The sequence below is a fragment of the Solanum verrucosum genome, unplaced genomic scaffold (assembly GCF_900185275.1).
Source record: "Solanum verrucosum unplaced genomic scaffold, falcon-dt-bn FXZP01000086.1, whole genome shotgun sequence".
Taxonomy (NCBI): Eukaryota; Viridiplantae; Streptophyta; class Magnoliopsida; order Solanales; family Solanaceae; genus Solanum; species Solanum verrucosum.
In genome coordinates this window covers 615,067-638,124 of record NW_026020100.1, presented here as the reverse complement: position 1 = coordinate 638,124, position 23,058 = coordinate 615,067, and the positions used below count along the sequence as shown (strand labels likewise).

The 23,058-nt window shown below is 35.9% G+C and overlaps 2 protein-coding genes across 2 annotated transcripts in view; both read left to right on the top strand.

Annotated features, from left to right (window-relative positions):
- LOC125824888 (CHD3-type chromatin-remodeling factor PICKLE-like) overlaps positions 1-14,589 on the top strand; it is a 38,424-nt gene extending 23,835 nt beyond the window's left edge. The window contains exons 25-31 of the mRNA XM_049504229.1: positions 4,723-4,784; positions 4,917-4,993; positions 8,545-8,675; positions 11,179-11,623; positions 12,201-12,333; positions 12,420-12,493; positions 13,677-14,589. Of these exons, the coding sequence (XP_049360186.1) occupies positions 4,723-4,784; positions 4,917-4,993; positions 8,545-8,675; positions 11,179-11,623; positions 12,201-12,333; positions 12,420-12,493; positions 13,677-14,159 (1,405 nt within the window). The 3' untranslated portion in view covers positions 14,160-14,589. The remainder of the gene's footprint in view (positions 1-4,722; positions 4,785-4,916; positions 4,994-8,544; positions 8,676-11,178; positions 11,624-12,200; positions 12,334-12,419; positions 12,494-13,676) is intronic.
- A 907-nt stretch (positions 14,590-15,496) lies between these two features.
- On the top strand, positions 15,497-21,681 carry LOC125825017 (Golgi SNAP receptor complex member 1-1). The gene is made up of 5 exons (XM_049504369.1): positions 15,497-15,700; positions 17,933-18,163; positions 19,362-19,529; positions 20,135-20,248; positions 21,386-21,681. Exons 1-5 carry the CDS (start codon positions 15,662-15,664, stop codon positions 21,497-21,499), a joined length of 666 nt encoding a protein of 221 aa, XP_049360326.1. The 5' UTR covers positions 15,497-15,661; the 3' UTR covers positions 21,500-21,681.
- The last annotated feature ends 1,377 nt before the right edge of the window (positions 21,682-23,058 follow it).

Sequence of the window (23,058 nt, the reverse complement as noted above, 5' to 3'; positions counted from 1 at the left end):
TCCTCAACATCCTTATTTTTGCAACTCTCATCTTCTGAACATGAGAGTTCTTAACTAGCCAACACTTCACCGCTCTAAGTTTTGGTGACACCTTCTTATCAAATGCATCACATGCCTGGTAATCATGATTGCAATTTTTTTTTTTTTGAAACTTGGTAACTTTGTATTATAACACAATAGTACATGGACAGTACTAAACCTTATATACAGATGAACTCCAAAAACTCCACTATTCTAAATCTAAATTGAATCTAAAACATCAATTATAGAGACAGTTTCATTTGAGTATAATTGATTGCACCAAAAACATAACAACAAAATGCAGTTGAGTTTAACTTTCTGCATACTATTCTCTATGCTCTCAAAACACCTAGAATTTCTCTCTTTCCAGGTTGCCCACCAGATTGAAGCAGGGATAATTCTCCATCTCGTTCTGTCTTTAGCTAGCACTCCTGCCTCCTCCCAACTTTTTAGGGCTTCAGTAATTCTCCTAGGCATAGCCCAGGATATGCCTTTGAGACTCAGAATACCCTCCATAATTGTTGAGTAAATTTGCAGTGTAGAAAAAGATGGTTAACAGTTTCTGATGTTTCTCCACAAAGAAAACACCTAGAACATAAGGTTATCCCCCTTTTCATAACATTATCCTGTGTCAAAGCTGCTTCCTTAGCTAGCAGCCATATAAAACATGAGACTTTATAAGGAATTCTGCCTTTCCAAATTTGTCTCCATGGTCAGATAGGAATCTGTTGACTTCGTTGCTCCATCAACCTGTAAGCTGCACCTACTTTAAATATACCTTTGCTGCTTCCTTTCCACCATAATGCATCCTCTTCAGCCTGGAGTCCATTGAAGTTTCCAACAATGTTGAGAAATTTTGCCTCTCTCATCACTTCCAAGTCATTGAGATGTCTTCTGAACTGGAAATTCCAGCCCTGTGTTGTCCAAATCTCTGCAATGGCCCTTTGTTGTGAGAGAACTAGGTTATATATGTCTGGAAAGAGGAGTTCCAGATAACCTGACTCATGCCATTCATCTTTCCAGAATTTGGTCTTGTTCCCATTCCCCACTTTCACCTTGGAGTTGAGTTTGACTTCCTCCCATAATTCTCTTATGGATCTCCATAAACTGACCCCATAAGGTGAAGTCACATCCTTGGTCATCCAACTATCTTCCGCCTCATATTTGGCACCTACCACTCTTTTCCACATTAACTGATCTTCAAATGAGTACCTCCACAACCATTTCATTCTGAGTGCTTCACTTTGGAATATCAGATTTTTTATTCCCAATCCGCCATTCTTTTTCCCAGTTACCACAGATTCCCATTTCACCAGGTGAAATCTTTTCTTCTCGCTGTTGCCTTGTGACAAAAAATTCCTTCTTATCCTATCCAATTTTTTGATGACCCCTGCTGGAATAGGAAATAATGACATCATGTATGCTGGTAGAGCATTAAGTACCGAGTTGATGAGGGCCAACCTCCCTCCCATTGATAAGTATTGAGTTTTCCATCTGGCCAATTTTTTCTCACACTTCTCTATCACGCCATTCCAGATTTCAATAGACTTGGATTTTTCTCCCAAAGGCATGCCTAAGTAGGTTGTTGGCAAAGTGCCAACTACACCCCCAAGAATTGAGGCTATATAACTCATATTATTGACCTCATTAATGGGATACATAAAGCTTTTCCGCCAATTAATGTGCAGGTCAGATACCCCTTCAAATAGGACCAGTATCACCCTTAAATATTTCAGTTGTTCTTCCTCTGCTCCACAGAAGATGAGTGTATCATCAGCATATTGAAGGTGTGTCACTTCCAAACTTTCAGCACCATCTCTCGACACATCAAAACGTTTCAACCATCCTCTTGTGTTAGGTGTCTTAATCATACTGTTCAGACCCTCCATAATGATTAAGAACAGGAAAGGTGATAGTGGGTCACCTTGCTTGAGCCCTCTTTGTGAGCTGAAAAAACCTGCAGGAAGCCCATTGATTAGAACAGAAAAGTTTATTGTTGAGATACAGAACATAATCCAGTTCATCCACTTTTGTCCAAATCCCATCCTTTCTAAGATCTTCATCAGGTACTTCCAGTTAACATGATCGTACGCTTTTTCTATGTCTAACTTGCAAAGAATGCAGGCTTTTTCTGCTTAGTCCTGGAGTCTACTGCTTCGTTAGCAATCAAAACTGCATCCATGATTTGTCTCCCTTTTATGGATGCCATTTGTTGTGAATCCACCAGTTTGTCTATCACGCCCTTCAGTCTCTCTGTGAGTACTTTAGATAGTATTTTATAAATACTACCTATAAGACTGATTGGTCTATAGTCCCTTAGCTCCTTGGCTCCTTTCTTTTTGGGTACAAGTGCAATGAATGTAGCATTAAAACTCTTCTCAAAAACTTCTTGATCATAGAATTTCTGAAAAGTATCCATTATATCCTGCTTCACTATCTCCCAACACTTGATGAAAAAACCCATTGTGAAACCATCTAGTCTAGGGGCCTTGTCAGCTGCACATAACTTTAGGCATGTTAGCACTTCATTTTCCTCGAATCTGCCTTGAAGGGCCATTTTCTCTTCTTCGGTAATGACCGGGCAGTTTGCATACTGATGAGTAGGTCTCCATGGTATGGGTTCTGTATACAACTTCTTGTAGTAAGTGATTATTTATCCTTCAATTTCAGCTGGCTCATGAGTGACTTCCCCCTGTATCATTAATTGATCAATGTTATTGTACCTGCTGTGAGAATTTGCCATTTTGTGGAAAAACTTGGTATTTTTGTCCCCTTCCTTCAGCCATAGTATTCTTGATCTTTGTCTCCATGCAATTTCCTCCTCCTTAATCAGATCCTCATATTCTAGTAGGACTGCAACTTTTTTTGTTATTTCTTCTTCTGTAAGCACTCTGTTTTCCCTCTCCATGTCCATTTCTGCCAATTGTTCTAGCAGTTTCTTTTGCTGTAGGCCAAGGTTTCCACTCTCCTCTTTACTCCATTCCTTAAGTTTGTGCTGCAATTTTTTATAAATGAAAGGAGATCTCTTGACTGTTACCTTCTCAAAAAAAAGAAGAAAGAGGAGATCTCTTGGTGTTCTTTAAAGGGACTCTTCATTGATCTTCTTGGCCTCTCTCTTATATTGTCCATGCCTACTGAATATCGAGGTGTCATGCATAGTAACAACATGCCTACTGAATTTCGAGGTGTTGTGCACAGTAACAACATGCCTACTGAATATTGAGGTGTTGTGCACAATAATAACTTTAATGGATAGTTGTTATGTATTGTTTCATGATATATCATATTATATTGTATTGTGTAGTATTGTATCGCTTTGAGGAATACACTGTTTGGATAGATTTAACTGTTTTTTTTTTTTTTGAGAAAGGTAACATTTACTTCTATATATCCACAGGTATACTACATCAAAGTGTAGTTCCCCTCCAAAAATTTATACTTACAACAGCCCTAAGATCTTTTAGTTACAGCCAGTCAATAACATTAGAAACATCTTCAGAATTTCCTATTACTACTTGCTTACACCAAAAATAATAAAGACCTAGGCAGTTTATCTTTATCTTCTGCATATTGTTTTCCTTGTTACTTAATGTCACACATCAACAATTTGGAGGATAAACCTACAAGAGAAGTAGGGTACAAGGTAAAGCTATAATAAAAAGGTAAGGTAAAGGATTAAATAGGATTATTAGATAATAACCAAAGCCAAAATGAGAGGGAGAAAGGGTAACAATGTGATCACATCAAATTGGTTGTTACATGAAATGAGACTTTTCGTCATTACATAACTATGAATTTAACGATACGATACAACACAACAACATTCAAGTAACAATCAAAACAAACTTGTATTTAAAGTAACAACACAACTAAATAGCTTGCTTTGTCTAGCTTCTTACAAAAGAAGCAGTACTTACCCGGAAAACTTAATGAGAAAAGGGACCTCTCTTTGTCCCAGATGTTATTTATGTGGTGAAAGAGTAGAGACAGCCTTCTTTTTCTTCATTGCAAGCTAAGAGAACAATCGTGAAGGATTTTCATTAATCTTATTAATTTTCTTAGAGGCATCTCTTGGATAATGCCATGCAAGATTTCTGAAACCTTTGTGAGTTGGGAGGATGGGCAAAGGATATAGAAAGATGAAGAATCGTCCCAGCTAGCATTTTGTGGACAATCTTGAAAGAAAGAAATTCTAGATGTTTTGAGAATTTGGACAATTCTGTGCAAAAGATCAAATTGAACTGTATTTTGCGCTTTTTACTTTGGGGTAAACAGTCCTACTCAGGAGAAACTGTAGAAATTCTTGATATGCTAGATTCCATTTGATGGTCAGAATAGCTTCAGTGTGTTAGAGTCACATTGTAAATCTGGTTTCAGACGGTACAGCCTATGTACTGTTTGGTTCATTTGAGAAAAACACACAAGTTACCAGTTTCAATAAAACAAATAAATCATCCAACAAGCTGTAATGCTACTTCGGTTATTGCAGAAGTTGATGTCAAATGAACTTAAATTTGATTCTCTGTCAGTTGTAGACTTGTAGCTGATAACTTGATGGCTTCTCATATATTGTGAATTATCATATGGTATTATTTTAACAAATTCCTACTGTTGTATTCCCCCCGCTTCGGTTGATTTAGTAGCTACACTTGATTTGTTTGAAAGGGAAAATAATTTATTTACTTCTCATCTGTCATGCAGTTATGGGTTTCTGTTTTTGTCTCATATTGCTGAAGATATTACTGAATCACCAACATTTACAGGTGAAGGACTTATATTTGTTCTTTACGTCTTTCTCGTGAAATTCTTATTTGTCCACTTTTGACTGCTTTAATTTCTTTCCCCTCCTCTCTGTGCATCAATTGGGTCAAAGCATTTAAAATTTTGGATTGCAGATGGGGTTCCAAAAGAAGGACTAAGAATACCCGATGTGCTATTGAGGATTGCAGTCTTGCTTCTCATAAGAGATAAGGTAATTTTTTAAATCAGATAACTTGCTGAACTACAAGGTTGGTGGCTATTGGTCAATGCTGTTTTAGTTGTGAACAACTTTTAAGTGGGACTTTGTAAACTGTCCCTACTTTCCTGGTGCTTCTTTTGATCTGTTATATGACTACACAGCCTAATGTGGATATATGGGCTTATTTATACGGTCAATATTTAAGATGCGGCATGCATTTGAGAGAAGGGTTTTTAATAGGTAAGCAATCTTTTGCAACAACTAAGTGTGGTGCAATCCGTATACTAATGAAGTATAAGTAGATCGAGCTAAAAATTTGAAGGACCTCAGAAAGAACACTTAACTCCGACTAACATACTATAAAAGAACTTCACAATCAGATTCGTAGGTCGTAGCCATTCCTGTGACTTAGAATGGCAGATTTTTTTGGCTTTTATTACTGAAGAATATAGGTAGATTTATGGAAGTAGGAAAACAAAGTTATCAATGTTAAAGAGTAAGCATAGGTCTTTTTTTATTGTTCACATGAAGTAACATAAAGCACCTTATACGAAAGATGTCTACTTGGTCTAAGCTGAAGCTACTCTTCTGCACCAACCAAAATCACTTGAAAGGTTGACAGAACTTCATAAAGTGAGATAAGATCTAGTGTCATTTGGAATATGGCAGATTTTCTTTTCCAAGTTATGAAGTTGTGTTTGTTTGATGGTTTTTGCTTTTCAAAACTTTGAAATCTTTTCAAGTTTTAGGAGTTTTTCTAGAAGAAAATATTCTCAGTTCTGGAAAAAGTTTTATTCAGCTTGTTTACCTTCCAAACAGGAAGTAGCTTGAAGTGCTCAATATATCGCATATACTGTAGCTCTTTAGAGATACCTCCATACTGGTAAATGAGATGATGCACTGTGTAAAGTAACATCAACTGACATATTGATTACTGACATTTTAAGATAAAGTCTTCTTCTGAATTGCTTCTTTTTGCTGTGCGCATCTGTTTAAATGTATTAAAGGCGCTTGACCCTGGAAATTAATTTATTATTCCATTTTCAGAAAATATAAATTGGAAAATCTTAAATTACAAGGCTAATTAATTTGATTGTTAAGCTTACTAAACCATATCAGAGGTCTACTATGTTTTGGATGACCAAATCAACTCATCACTTGTTGGTGGATTAATGTTTTACAGTATGATGGTCTGGCCTCCTGAAGACACTATTCACGGGGACATATTGCATGTCTATCTTCATTTGTTATGTAAATACGACATGACTTAGGGACTTAATTGTACTTTTTCATTCTTTTGTTATCTTTTATACACAACTCTGGAACTACTATATTAGATGTGGAGAAGCTATTGAGAATACGTTTTTCTCACGATTCTCTCTTTATCTCAAAAGTTCAACTTTTAAGTATTGTCAATGTACAATCTGGTACTTCTTTTTCTTCAATTCATTAAGATATCTAGGACTAAGTATGATCCTCTGAGTAAGGGTAATCGTTATTTCATTACTTCCCTTCTTTTTCTTCAATTCATTAAGATATCTAGGACTAAGTATGATCCTCTGAGTAAGGGTAATCGTTATTTCATTACTTCCAATGAAGACAATTCCTGAATCAAAATCGTTCTAATTTATATTCTACCTTCATTTCTTTTTGCACTGAGATTCAGATACAATTTGCCGTTTTATTTACATCATTCAGAATGATAATGCCCGGGCATATCTTTTCGCATCATTTTAGTCATTTACGCCTTCTCATGATATGTTGTATCAATCTTTTTGGAGGCTTAAACGTACTTTCTTGTAAATGAAGTACCCATTTTAAATGAGACATCCTACTTATCATATCATGAAGAAATATGCGATAGACATTTGGGAAGAAACTGAATTACTTGACTGTAAGCCAGTAGACACGTCAATGGATCTTAATGTCAAGCTATTATTGGGAGATGGGAAACTCTTTCCAAATGTTGGATGACATCATTGATTGGCTGGCAAACTTAACTGCCTAATTGTTATTCTCTCCATTTCAAGTGTCTTAGTTTGACTAAACACGAAGTTTAAGAAAGTGAGACTTTCAATCTTGTGGTCTTAAACTAAAGACGTGTGTAATGTACCAAAATGCTCTTTGGATTTTGTTGTCTTGAAAGAAAAGATTGAAACTTAGGGAGCGCTACATTTTTTTTTTCTTTCTGGAAGAGTACTACATTGGTTGCATCTTTCCCAATGACTGTTGTAAGTCAGTTGTTGGACTCACTAATGGATATCCATTAGAATGTTATAATTAGAATAGTGAGGTATCTTAAGAGAGTTTTGGGAGAGGACTACTATATTAGGATAGAAGTCATATAGGGCCGATTCAACGTTAGAAAAAAGGTTTTACAATAGTTTATTGTGTATTTTTGGAGGAAGCATGATTTCCTGGAAGAGTAAGAAACATAATATTGTTGCCTGATCAAGCACAGAAGCAGAGTATAGAGCCATGGATTTGGCCATGCATGAGTTGTGTAACTGAAGCAATTACTTGAACAGTTTGGAGTACGATAATGTCAGCCTATGAAGTTATATTGTTTTAATTGAACAGCACTATATATTACATCAAATCCAGTGTTCCATTAGATATGAAATATATAGAAGTTGATTGTCATTTTTTGTTCCAAGTTGCAAAGTGAGGATATCGTGACTGTGTTTTAGTTGGGATGATCAACTGGTTTTATCTTAATTAAATCTCTTAGAAATTCTAGAATACTGTATATTGAGACAAGTTGGGAATACATGATTTGTATACTTCAGTTTGAGGGGGAGAGTTGATTGTAAATAGGCGATAGCTTAGGAATTGTTTTACTTTGTCATTCTCTTAATTATTTTTTGTAAGAAACTGCAAATAAATTAGATGTTGTGAAGTTAATAAGTACACCCACAATTCTCTATTTTGTAACAGTTTTGCTGCCTGCAGCTTGACTTCAGGTAAATTCATAAAGAGTGTAGATCATCAGGCCCAGATTATAAGCTTTCATATGTTGGAGTTTGACAATTCTTGTTTGTCATAATATATTTTCGATGATAGATAATTCAAACAAAGATGAGTTCATTTATACACCTGTGTTTGGAAATTATAATCCTAATTTATAAAGTTCAAGGGAGTGTGGTTTATAAATGCGTTCGGTTCATCAATTTCCTAATGTAGTAACCTTTTGACCTTGGATGTCTCTCTGCTCTTTTTAATACTTGGGCATGGAAGTAAGTACAAGTTGCTCTTTTTGCACGAGTCGGGAGTTCTGATCTCACATTTGAGACAAAGGGGACAGTCACTTTTTTTCCCCATGAATTGATACTTTCCAATGTATCCTTGTATAGCCTGATGGAATGCAATGTTACTTCTTATTCCTATGTTGATAGTTTCTTGTATTAGCAAGGCAGTCATATATGCACGGCTTTCATGTAGAGTTTTTGCTGCTGCTAAAATTTTCAAGTGATCTCTGATATCCTCGTCAACGACACGAGCATATCAGCTACAGTTCTTAATAGATTAATTTTTAAAATTTCACTAAGTGTTAGTTATTTCAGGTCAAGGCTTTCTCGGAAGAGACAACTAGTCCTCTTTTTGCCAAGGACATTGTGTCTTGGTTTCCTGGATTAAAAGGTGGACGTGTTTGGAAGGAAGATCATGATTTGCTGCTGCTACGGGCAGTGCTAAAGTATGCAATCTTTTCTTTTCATTTCTTTTTTTTTTCCTCTGATCTGTCATGAAGTTAGAAAGTGATGGGCCATTTTGGAGTCAATTCTTAGATGTGACATAAGTGACATTTTTGTCATGGATGTTCACCAGGAAAATGCCAGTGCTACACACAGTTTACAGAGGGGTGCATGGGTTCACGTGAACCCATACTCCTCCACGTGGATCCGCCCCTGTATGAAGGGCTTTATCAGAAAATATGTTAATAGATCTTTTGTGGATAGTACCATGAAGAGTCTTCTCTGTTTGTGGAAAGGAATCAAATTGCACATCAAGTTGGTTAGATTAAATTAATTCTAACAAAGGACAGAAATATGAACCTATTTTGTTTCATAATGAGTAGGAAAGATAACTCAAAGTATAAGGATATAATGAACAAATTATGTTTAGTTCTAAAGATTATTTTCATAACTGTAGTTTAACATATCTGTGTACGGAAAACAAAACCCTAAATATTAGTAGGATCTTTATAACCAAAGTTGGAAAATAACTAAATGATAGTTTTATCCAGTACAACTAGGAGTCTTTTAGACCTACTAGGATTTTTATGCCAATAAAAAGTATAGACAACTTCTTGTTATTCTTAGCAACAATTCAAATTTGTGTCTATACTATCTGAAATTGCTTAATTTTCTCCTTTGTTAGGTTTTTCCGTTCACATCCTTGCCTTGACAAATTGGCCTTTCATTTTCCCTTACTATTAAGAAAGCTCCAATATAAAATGAGCAGACTCTACATGTCCAAATTCTTCAAGAATAGAGGTCCATATTTACAAATCAAACTTTGACCACAGTTTAAAATTACCCTCGTGTTTAAGTACCCTTGGGGATCAAGGGAGAACATGAGATATTTTCCTTATGACAGGGTAAAATTAGACCAAAGGTTTAACAGAGCATAACATTGCTCAATTTTGGATAATATTAAGTAGCATAACGTTGCTCAATGGTTTCAAGAAAGAACAGAGATTACTCACTGCATTTGCATACTTGATAGAGTACTTCTTAATGATCTTCATTTTACTCTGACAATGTCTATGGAAAGAAAATCCAGAAACTTCCCTGACATGATTTCTAAAATGAGCAGGATTTGGATTCATCATCCAAAAAAGAGGGAGCAGGGTTTGGAATGAAATATTATACACACACATGGGAAATATAGATAAACTACCAAATTGTAAGATACCCTTGATTCCACTTTTATTGTGGAAAAAGTATCCATATTGCCCAGTACTATCTGACATTACCCAATTTTCCCCTTCCGTTTGCCTTTTGGCCCATTCATATCCTTACTGTTAGCAAAGTATCTCGTATTTGTGCTTGTCATGAGCTCCAACGTGAAATGGGGAATTTCATGTGTCCAACTTTGTCGAGAGAAGCCCAAATTCACCCTACATCTTGTCTATGGTTTAGAAATACCGTCAGGTTAGGCTCTCTTATAAGTCAAGGGCAAAAGCCAGAGTTTTTTCTAATGGTAGGGGTCTAACAGAGGGAAAAGTTGCTCAATTTTGGGTCGTGCAGGGGTAAATTTGACCTTCTTGGCTTTTTAAAAATATAGAAAGGTAATTTTATTTAAATACAACAATGCTAAGATGGTGCTAGCTATGTTCAAGTGTGCTTGCTGTACTCTTTCTATACTTAAATGGCTCCATATTCCAGGATTTCTTCTCTGTCATTTACTATGTCCCTCTTGTCCCAAAAGTGTAAACGTGAAGACATCTAAACTTTGCATGAGAAAGATGAAAGATGATCCTTTTTTCCCATTAGAGATCTTACGATTTCCTTCCATCGTGTCCACCATATACAGTACGTATAGTGTGATAATTGAAATATAATAAACAACATATTTTTCTTATCAACTGTTATTCATTATTTTCTTCTTCTTTTTACTTGGATTTGTTGCACTTGAGCCAAGGGTCTTTCAGAAACAGCCTCTCTACCTCTACGAGGTAGTGGTAAGGTCTGCGTACACTCTACCCTCCCCAGATCCCACTTAGTGGGATTTCACTGGGTATGTTGTTGTTTTTGCCTCTTTCACATCATTCTGCCAAAGCTAATCAGTGCTTGCTTCAGATCTTCAGTCACTACCCAACATAGTCCATATCTACCTAGCAAATCCACAATGAATGAACAAATGCCTGAGATTCCGTTCCCTGATCCAATTGGGAAGTTACTAAACGATAAAAGATTGATAAGATGTCTCTTGTATAATTGGAGCCTAATGTAAGGGATAATCTATGTTTATTCATTTAGTTATGCCAGAGTTTTTTGTGGTCATTCAACCTTCATCCTCTACTTCTTTCTCTGAAATGCAAGTTGTCTGTGTACGCAGTGTTGTGGCATTTTTTCATTGTGCCTTTCTTTTTGGATGCATCATTGGTCATTTCGACTGTGGAAATTCCAGGGCAGTAGTCCAAATGTTTAATTCAATTATTGTGCACAATATGCTAAGTGTTCTATTTTGTGCAGGCATGGTTATGGAAGATGGCAAGCTATTATCGATGACAAAGAGTTGAGAATCCAAGAAGTTGTCTGTAAAGAGCTGAATCTTCCTTCCATAACTTTACCTGTGCCTGGAGCTTCTCAGCCGCAAGTTCCTCCTGCTCCTGGAGCTTCTCAGGCGCTTCCTGCTTCAGGGGTTTCACAAGTTTCTGCTCCAGGAGTCTATCAAGCACCAAATGGTCTGAATACAGTTAATGCTGGAACTACTGGAAATCAGGTGAAGGCTGCTGATGAGACTAACCATGAAGTCTCACATGGCACAAGCGATCCTTCAAACAGAACCCAACTTCATCAAGATTCGTCTTTGTTATATCATTTTAGAGAGATGCAGAGAAGACAAGTTGAATTTATAAGGAAAAGGGTGATGCTTCTTGAGAATGCAATTAATGCTGAATATCAGAGAGAAGTTGTTGTAAGTCATCTTAAATTTTCAAAAATATCTGATGTTGGAGTTCATTAGATTATACTTGGAAGTCTATCGGTCATTGATCTGTATCCAAAGAGGGTAATAACAAACCTGGTTTTGTCTTCTTTCCTTCTTTTTTTCCCTCCCGGTGTCATGTCGTCTCAGAAGAAAAACTAAGACTTGTAGATCTAGTGTTATGCTCGCTCCTTAAGAGCCATAGAACTACGAACCTGGTTTGATTGGGGTCCTGTAATCTCTAGGTATATTTGTGAAGCTTAAAGGAATAGAATTTCATGTGTTGCTTGGTCTTTGTTTTCTCGTTGTCAAAGGACGGACCAGCCTTTATTCCTTCTACCTGTCTTAGTAGATAAATCATGACTTATCCCAAATATATTGCGTTGAGAACAGCTTTTGACTTTTGTAGTTTGATTTTGCTCATTTTTATGTTTTGTGATTGTTGTTTCTCATTTTGTTCCTTACGTTTTAATAGTTGGGATTTGCACCTGCATTGATTGATTTGATCAATTGAGGGTAATTAAACCTGTATTTATGTGGTTTATTTGTATCCATGTGCTTCCTTCAGGGTTGCGGAAAACCTCATGAACTGCCTGGGAAAGAGATGGAGTGTGACACCAAGATTGTAGACGAACCAAGTCGAAGTGTTGAGGCAGCTGGCACTGAAATGGTTGATAATTTCCCAAAACTTATTGCAATTTGTAAGTATAGTCATTCATTTCTTGAAGCTTCTCTAGTGCATCAAGAAGCTACTGACTAGCATGCCATTACGCACTTCTGAATGCAGCTCCACAGGGAATCTCTGAAATTGCTTGTGATGGTGAAGTGGATCGTTTGAGTGTTGCTCAGCTCTACAATAAGGTGAATATTCTGTTCCCGGACATATCTCAGGACTTCAGCTTATATGCATAATAACTGTAAAGAATAGCCCATGCAGTTCACAGGCCCATTCCCAATAAAATAATATTGAATAAAATTGAAGAAAGAGTAATTTTTCCTAAAATTTACTCTTAATACCTGCCTGAATATCTCATTTTTGTCTGAAGAGAAATTGACAGTTTTCCAACCAAAACATATTCTGTTAATAAAGAAGAGCTGACGTTATGAAATGGCGAGGGATAGCCAACTTAAGGCCAATTTCTAATTTAAGACAACATGTATATTAGTTATTTATTATAATTTATAATGTAAAAAACCATCATTTTACCATTCATTCACAGATATTGTTGTGCTATAAATGAATTAGGGTTACGTAGATAAAACCAATGCAAGAAAGTGAAGGCATGTTGAGTTTATACAGACATCAAAGTGACGACAATCAATTTTGAAATTCAGTTGAAAGCAAAGCCAAATTTAAACTGATATCAAAGATTGAATGTTTAGAAGACAATGAAAATGTGAGGCTAAATAGCTTTAAAATATGAAACAGAAGTTGGGAACGAAATGTAGTTATTGAATTTTAAAAAATTGGCAATATTTGAACACCTAATTTAATGATCTCATAGGCTAAAAATTTTAAAATGTTATATGAATAAATTATGTGTACATCTAATGAAAAAGTGCTTTTATGTGTATTATTTCCCTGTGATAATTCATTCATATTTATTTAATCAAAACACTATTATAACTTCAAATACGTAAGTTCTATTATTACTCATGGCAAAACTAAAATTTGAGCATAAAATAATGCAGTAAAGGATCAAATCGATGGACAAAAGGAAACCTGCAAAAAGTTTACCTAATACAGCTAGCCTATGGGCTGAAAGACAGAAAAATTACATGGCAGTAGATATTCGAAGTATCACCACATATAAAATCTAATCTATGATGCATAACAGAAACATTAGGCCAAAGCATGTCCCTACATGCATTTCTTGTTGCATAAGGGACAAAATAGTCGATACATGTAGAACTGTAAGGTGCAGCTACAACAATTCATATCTTGCAACCAATGCATATTTGCCGGAATACGAAACAAAACATATTTTCACAGCAAGGGTTGTGAAGTAGGTGTTTGTGCTTTATTTTTTTTTTGGTTTTGCAGATGTGCAAGGTACTTTCTGACTATGGTGAAGATTCATTTAATGCAGTAGCAAGTCAGCCAGCTAGTCTGGCGTTAAAAAGGAACCTCCTTCCACTGGAGGCCTTTTTCCAAGAGATGAAACGAGTACTTTCTTCCGCGCATCAGAATCCTGGTAATGTTCCAAGGAGTGAACTTCAAGAAGATTGGAAGCCCGAAGGTGGAAAACCCTCTCCAGTGCCGCCATCATTTCTAAGGGATGGTAACCTTCACAGTGCTGAGGAAAAACATGACAATTTTCCAACAGGTACAGAATTTGTGTCCGAGGGTACTAGCAATTTAAGCACAACAGAAAGCAATATGCCCCACAATATTAGCCCTTCGGAGATTCCTGGAGAGGAGATAATACACTGCAGTTTAAACGGAGATACTGATATAGAGATGGTGGAGAAGCAGGATGATACTGATGTTAGCACCATCAATGTTGTGATGGACATAACAGAATGAAACTGGTTTTAAGGTCGTTCCATTTGTTGACTGAAAGTAAATTATGTAGGGAAATTGACAACCTCCTAGGAAACCATTATAGAATGACTACAAGAGAGTGACTGTTTTCCTTTTTTCTTATTTGTGTTTCCCACTCGTCTGCCAAGTACTCCCTTTGAAATGCGAAAACATACTTTACTAACCTGCATAAATAAAAGAGATTAGCGTCATGATCGAATCAAAGTATGAAAGGGGTGATCACAAGTCTGTAGGATAGCTGCAGGGCAAGTGTGCATTTGTGCTCTCCATTTTTCCTGTTAACATCCCATGTATATGTAAGGGACCATACTGTGAAATTGTAACTTTTATATATTGACAACATGCCATATATAAATGGACATGTTGTAAAATTGTAACTTTAGTATTTTTCACCTTAGCGTAAGGTGAGTCAGTCGAATTCCTTTCAAATATTTACTGTATTTTTAATCAATATGAAATTTCGTACTTGTTGAAAAAAAGAAGCTTATTCTGCTTTTCTTGAAATTTGACATCTATAGCCATATTCATGAGTGAAGTATAATTAGATAACCGTCTCTTTTATTGAATTTTCCATCTTTATAATAAAAATTTGGTAGGTGGAAATTACATGAAAATATTACTAATATAGAGTATTTAGTTAAAATACTTTTAAATATGGTTCGCTTTGTGTTTTTAGCCAATGGGAGTAGGATCTGTTTTTGTCCTCTAGAGATCATCTCGAGCATCTTTAATCCTTCAAGTTTGCTAAAGTGGAATATCTTTTTATTTTCTAATTTGGTTTCCGTTATCTGTATTGAAGCTTGGCTAATTCGGATTCTTGCTACATAGGGGAGTGCTACCTACCACCTTTGGTTGAGGGGTAACAACTTTATCCACCTATACCATATCTTTTGGTAGTATAGTGGAACACCTTTAGTCTAACTTAAAAACTTGTGTGACTATAAAAAAGTTCAACAAAATTGATAGACTTTTGGATCCGTCAAAAAAATCAATCGCTTTGGTAGTTTGTTTTGTGCCAAAATTGAGAAAATAAAGAAAGAAAAGTCGAACGATTCAATTCCTTTTTTTATACTTTAAGAAATTGATCGAGCTCAAATGATTTTTGAAATAATTAGAATCAAACTAATCGGGTCTAACCATTCTTCGATTAATTTATCCCAATTTTTTTAATAGTCATCATTAGTTTTTAAATCCATTATTAGTCTACTCTCCACTAAAAATGCTCCATTTAACAATCTTAAAAAATAAAAAAAATGTCCAAGTTTACATATTTAAAGGACAAATTCGAGACAATTTGGCTAAAAAATCGGTTTGTTTTGACGGCTCACCCCCACCAAACGCACGCTGTACCCTATTGTTTCCTCCAAATTTCAATTCCGTCATTCTTCTTCTTCTTCTTCTTATTCTCTCCATTTTGCAGAGAAAGGGATTCTAGAATCTTCCATTTCTGCAATTCTTCTTCGATCCTCCTTGCTCTCTTTCTCATGGATCCTCCTACCTCTTGGGATTCCTTGCGAAAGCAGGTAACAACATTAATTCATCATTTCAGATCGAATTTCTGTTTTTAATTTTACGTAAACAATGATTTAGATGAGTTCTCTATTTGTGCTTATTGACTATGTTAATCTTCTGTGTATTGTTCCAACTTGTATAACATTTCTCCAAGGACAATTGTGTTTTGTCGGTGTGCAATTTTCCAGAATTTTGGATGATGTTACATGAATTTGATTAATGAAATTGAATAGATCTATGGGGGTTGGGATATGTTTTGTGATCCTGTAGTTACGGAAGGAGATTTAGAGGTAGAACTGCTCGGAATTGTTTATTCCGATCTGACAATACTCTACCAGAATCAAAAGGTGCAATGACCCGAGCAACCAGAATTACTGTGAATATAGACCCTGGAACCATTCTAGGAAGCAGCATTGATAGGATTAGATTTCGGTTTTTAAGTTGTTGGGTTTCATTGGATTGCTGGTTAGGATATGTAAACTTCATGATGTAATGCTGCTCTCTCTAAAAGGGAAGCATGGGATTATTGGTCCAGCTCGTGTATTAATTTCCCCATAGATGTAGTTTTTTATTGCATAAGTTTTGCAAGAGAAGTATAGGGAGGATAGTTTGGTGTAATGCAATTATTGCAGATCATATTTCTTTTTACTCTTGAGGGTAAATCTTAGAAATTAACCATAATGGTGTGTCTTCTCGCTTTCCATTCGAGTGGAACCTAAAAAGAGCGATACAAATTGTTCTATTTTTTGTTGACAATCTGGACTATAACTACTAATATTGGCGCATGGTAATGTGATTGAACAGGACCATATCAATAGTTATGTAAGTGGTTTTGACTGAAACTTGATTGATTTTCGTCCAAATCCACGCTACTAGAGGCCTGAAGTATTGCATATGAAAAACGAATGAGAAATGTACAACTCAAGTTTTTGGGATTCTTGACAAATTAGCTTTGTCAATGTTTTGCACATGAAGCTGTTCCCCTTATTGTACTTTTAAGACCTTATCACAGAAAACATGATCATTTTTGCACGATCCAAGTATACCTTTTAATATGTGCTTTCATGCCAAAGCCTACGATCTTATTACAGCCAAAACAAATTTTCCAATGCTGAGTCTTTCATTGTGAAACTTCGTTGTATCATACTCTGACACTCATGTTATCATTTTAAATTTGAAACTTATCTGCACTGGGATATCCCTAGGCATAATGAGCAACTATTGATTTTAAAAAATAATGGGCATAAGGAGTAATCAGCTCCAACGATTGAAATATTTGACAAAACTATATGCCAAATGGAAAATAATCTATCAGGCAGCCTTTCATTTCTTGAAATTCAATTTTTCGTTCTTTTTATTCAGGCATTTCATTGCTCTTTTCTCCTCCCCTCTTCTCTTCCCCCTTTTTATAATCTATCAATATCCCTTTTTGACCCACAGTGCATTTGATCCTTAGATAACTGTACTATACAGATTTGATAGGACTACATGAAATAGGATGACACACTTGAAGCCATGCAAAATTAGGTTTTTCTATCTGCTAAAATGTTCCCGGCTTTACCACAGGTTTATTTAGTTATCAGGGCCATTGTAAATTAAAGAATTTGTCAAGGGATAGGATGAGCTTGGTTTTTGGAGGTGATATAATCAAGCAGAGTCTCAAGGATGAGGGTCTGGGAGGTCCTAGCTTTGCCAACTTATATTAGCTTTTAAGCCATTAGGAGACCATATCACTTAAAGAAAACTGAATATGAGCAGTTTTGATTGGGAGCTTATAGCATGCGTAAAGATGAGTTTCTCACTTTTCTTTTGGGGGGTTCAGAATTTTATATTCCGAGTTTCTTGGTTGCTATTTGAAGAAAGCATTTTATGAGTATTCGAAAGTTTGTGCTAGGTTGAAGCGGTCTCTCTTTAGAATTTAGTGCTTAATGTAGGATCCCTGAAAAACCATTTTTTTTGCTTAGTCTAAGCATATTTGTTCGTTTGAGCTTATGATAAGATTGCGTGAAGAGTTCTCTAATGGTGTGGAATTGGCTAGAATCATGACAAACAGTTTGCATGTGGTAGGGATAACTTTTAGTTGATCCTCTTTTATTTTTATTGATTCAGCTTAGGTTCACATTGGAAAATTGATCTTGTCTGTCATGTGGTGAAGCTTCTGTTGAAATCTCATGTTAATTGCTTCTTTTCTCCCCCTCATATATATTGAAAAATTCTTATGCCGGTTTTACATATCCAACTAGGCAAGGAAGCTTGAAGCTCAGCTGGATGAGCAGATGCATTTGTATCGTAGATTTGTTTCAAACAAAAGTGGTAATGCTAATGATAATGATCTTGAATCTAGTATAGATCAGCTGCTCAAGCAACTCCAACAAGTAAATTCACAAATGCAAGCATGGGTTTCATCGGGAGGATCTGAGATCTTCTCTCATACACTGACTCGCCATCAAGAAATTCTTCAAGATCTTTTTCAGGTACTTTAAATTATTTTTCCCGATGGATCTTGATGCAACTCTATTATACACAGATTCTGCAACTACAAGCCATGGATATTTTGTGGTAATGGAATTATGTGCCAAGCAAAATGCTAATGCCTTGTTGCATAGGCCTTTGGTTCAAAGGCAATGGTAGTAGAATATAAAATGTATGATAGACTCACATATGAGTTTGAAACCTCGCTCTTGCATCAAATCTGGTATTTAAGTGGAGAAGGGTATAAGGGCTAGCCCACTATTCCCGAGTTTCAAAGCTGAAACAACTAATTTCTTAGTCATCACAATAAAAAAATAAAAAAATAATGCCTTACTAGAAGCTCAACATTGGTTGTGAAGCTAGACCTTTTTTTATGGTATGTTGGGGAAGCTAGATATTCGGAGTTCCTAAGACAAACATTCCCTTGAAAAGTAGTTTAATATATAATGGGGTCTATTTCACCTTATAATTATTCTTGGAACACTGACAGAGGTCCTTGTCACTTGTCAGTATTGTCATGGCTATCAGCACCCCTTACAACCATTGGACTAATAAAGAGTATGGGCTCTATGGTGTATTATCATTTAGAAATCTGAAGGGCCAAATAAGTCCAAGATGAACTTCGATAAGTGGAGGAATTTGCTGAACATGCTAAGTTTGATGAGATCCAAAATTTATAAGAAGGTCGTTGAGAAGCAGTTTTATTCACAGTTAGAACTAAGGTGAAGAATGAGTTATGCTTTTAGAATCGTCTCTTGACAATTTCTTGTTCTAGCAAATTGACCGAGTATGGAGTAAACTCTTTAGTTGTGTTGCTGAAGAACAGTTGCAACTAACCAACGAGTCTGTGGGTAAATGATGATTTGGATTGGAGTAACTTCTTTAATTGTGTTGCTGAGAACAGTTGGAATTAACAGACATCAGTGATTTCATTGGCCAAAGTAAACCAGGGTAGCCTGAACAGTGAAAATTTTCAAGTATGATATGCAATTTTGGTAATGGGAATCAGTGAATATCTGATCATGGAATCATACTTTTTAAAGAGATGCATGTGTCATTGGACAACTCCCAAATATTTAATAGCAGCTTGTTTGCATGTCCCAATGGACAATTTCTGATATTTATAATAGCATGATTGGTAAAACATCCTCTTATCAAATAAGGTAATGATACTTAAAAAACTTTCTTGTTGGACTGTAGGAGTTTAATCGGATCCGTTCAAGTTACAGAGCTAAGAAAGAGCATGCTTCATTGCTTGAAGATTTTAGAGAGTTCGACCGAACCAGGTTAGATCTGGAAGATGGTAGTGGGTCTCATGACCAAGCACTCCTTAATGAACGTGCTACCCTCCATAGGACTACTGGACAGGTAAAATTACAAAGTTCCTTTGATATGTTGATGTTGGTTACTTTCCTTGTCATGTGAAGAAAATTCCACCACTAGTTATGATGTTGGATCCGTCTTTTCATATGTGAAAGTATTTCTCAAACACTTGGAGCTGCCTTAAAAACTTACTTTTGTTTCTTGCTTCTCTTTCAATGTGGATCTCTTGCTTTCCTCATATTATAGTTGGGGTGATGTGCTAAACATGAGATATAGACATTTAAATAAAGTAAAAAAATTAAGACTTAATCAGCGTAATATATGTTAATCTTAAAATGAATGTGGAGGCCAAAATAGACTTGAAACCAAAACAATATGCAACTATATACATAGCTTCAAAACATTGCACCCAAACTATTACGCTTAATGTTTTTTGAGTAACAGCTGTAAAGGAAGGAAAAACTAGAAGAGTGCAAAGCTCTGTCTAGATGGCCACAGATTTTCCATGGACATTGTAATTTCTAAGAGTACTTATTTTACTGTAGTAGTCAGGTGCTGTTCTTTCTGTTAGTTTTATAGCTGTGTATTGTTGTATTCAATTGCGGACTCTTGATAATATATCAAAAGAAATTACTGACTTCTTGATATAGATGGATGGTGTGATTTCTCAAGCTCAAGAAACAATAAAGACACTTATGTTTCAAAGATCAACATTTGGTGGCATTAATTCAAAACTCAGCAATGTCAGCAGTCGCCTCCCAACGGTAAGTAAACTATGTTATAAGCACCCTATTTATTTTTTTATTCAATAACTAGAGCTTGGCTGAAGCAGGAGAGCTTAAATTTTCATTCTAAATAGTGATGGCATTTGCCACCAGCTGCTTCATTGATCTGATCAAGATGAGTCATCTCTTTAGTGGTTGTTTGAGTATGTTATCCTTCCAAGTGTCCTCAAGGGATTGCTTGGTATTGAGGCTTAGGAGCACCAACCTGCAGATTCCAGTTTGGATCCCAGGCAGAATACCAAATACATTTTGGTGAACAGATTTACTACATGGTCTGTTAGAGTAATAGGTTCCCACTTATTAATTGGAGTACCTGCAAGTTAATCCAGACATCACTGCCATAAAGAAAAAAAGGGAAAAGGTTCAAAGTTGTCCCTGTACGATGCGTAATTTCTTAATTTTGCACTTCGTTAGACTTCTGGTCCATTTATACCCTTCTCGTTTAGCTTATCGTTTCGTATAGCTCCAATGTGAATTTGATGGACTCTAATACGTGTTCTACACGTCTAAATGCTTTGATAAAAAGCATGTCCAAATTTAACCCTCAACTTTTGACTATGGTTGAAAAGTTAACCCTCAGTTTGGAGATCTGGTAGAGGTCAAGATCAAAATAAGACTTTTTCCTCTGTGGGGGTAATATAAGACAGTTTAATAGAGGACACACTTGCTCAATTTTGGTTAGTACATGGGCAAATTTGATCATTTTCCCAAGGTAAAATAAAATTAGATAATTAAAAAGGAATATGATCGTCAACGTAAAGTACTTTGAGATCTTGTATTGTTAGTGCCATAGAGGTGTCTGTAGACTTCTGCAAGTTCTAGATTATTTGAGAGAAAAGTGATCCTGTAAGCGGGATACTTTTTCGCCTTTTCTTTTTGAAACACTTCTTTAGAGCTTTCTTTTATTATCATTTTAGAAGTAGTAGCTTCTTTTTATCATTGAAGATCAAGTGAAGTACCAAAGCTAAACAGGGCCTGCTCCAAGGCGGGGACGTCTCCCCCCTCTCTCTCTTAAAGAGTGCCAGTGAGATCACATTGTTACATATCTGTGGAAAACTTGTGTTACAGATGGGATCTATATCCTTTTTTCTTATTGGCTCTTTCTCAATTTTGCAGGTTAACCATATTCTTTCAGCAATAAAGAAGAAAAAGTCTATGGATACTATCATTCTTTCATTAGTTGCCTCTGTATGCATGTTTCTCATTTTGGTTTACTGGATGACGAAATGAGACAGTAATTAATCGGACTCCTGATGGAGCTTTGAGCACCGTCTTTACTTGTTTGTATCTTTTTGTATATTCTCCAGTGAATTTTGTGACTCTTCATTTTTATACATGTAAGAAGGTATCTTGAATTGGTTTTGATGCACGCGGTTGCTATGCCAATCCAAGTATCAACATGATTCAGAATCCGTCGTTTTTGGGGGGTGAAAGTGAGAATATTCAGTAGAGGACAGAGTAGATGGTGTAAACTAATATGAAAACCAGTTGATTTGCAAATTTCTGTGTAATGTATTATGAGATCAAAATCACCAAATTACTAGAATTAAAGAGCAAGGATTCTGCCATCCGCCATGTGGCACACCATCCACAAGCATTCCAAAGTCTTCATTACATAAACATCCGTGTATCAAATTCTGTCATTTCTTACAAAAGCCATTCATTAATTTGCTTGGATTATTACCAAATATATATATCGAATTTGGTTTCCATCTGAATTCTGAGTTATCTAGTCAGTATATTTTTCACATCTGAGAAAGTCCATCAACTTAACTCTTTGCATATTTCCTAATGACTTGACAAACAATATTATGGTGTCGTTGTTTAACATCTACGAATCAACAGTTCTCTGATTGGTGGCGTAGGCAAACACACAGGTAAGAAGAAGAGTTGAAATGTCATGCAAAAAATCACAGCAAAGCTAAGCATACGTCACAACATCCAATTACTTCAATTCTATCCTCATTCATCACAAATTCATAAAGGAACGCAGAAAGTTCATTATTTATCCCTCTTGCCTTTAGGAACTCATTTAGACCATCTCGGGAGCCAATGTTCAAGTAATTATACAAAGGAGTATCAAAAAGTTAGGAGCAACAACAACAACAACATAACCAGCGTAGTCACAAGTGGGTTTTGAGGAGAGTAGAGTGTCTACAAACATTACCCCCTACCTTGGGAGGTAGAGGGAGAATGTTTTTGATAGATCCTCAGTTCAAGTAAAAGCATTTCAAAGCAAGTTGAAAAAAGAAACAATAGGAAGGAAGATGTTGCATTCCAAGTCTTTTGATGATCCTCACAAATGCAGGGACTAGGTCCCTTGCAGAATTGCTCTCGTCCAAGTTCAAAATGATGTACAACTATAAAGCTGTCTTGTTAGCTGGTTGGTGAAAATGACTGCGTATTTCACCAATAGGAATGAACGAGGTTGTTTGTTCAGTGGTCAATAACTCTTGTTGGTGATTGATATATTCAACAAGACGAACAACAATCATTCATTCATTAAAAGAGAGAGACTGAATCATTTTCAGAGTTCAAGCATTAAAAGAACACACAACAAGGACCAGACTGAAGAAAAGCAATCTTAATGTGTTAATATTTTGAATGCTTGTATCGTACTAGAACTTGTAGGATTCGTTTCACATTCATAAAGAAATGGATCAAAGTCTTGTATGTGAACTGGTTGTAAGAACACGGTTAGAGTTTACTGTGTGTCTTTCATGTTAAAGTCTATATTAATTAAAGGTAGTTAATATAATGGGCAATGAATGTATTGCTTTGGCTCAGTA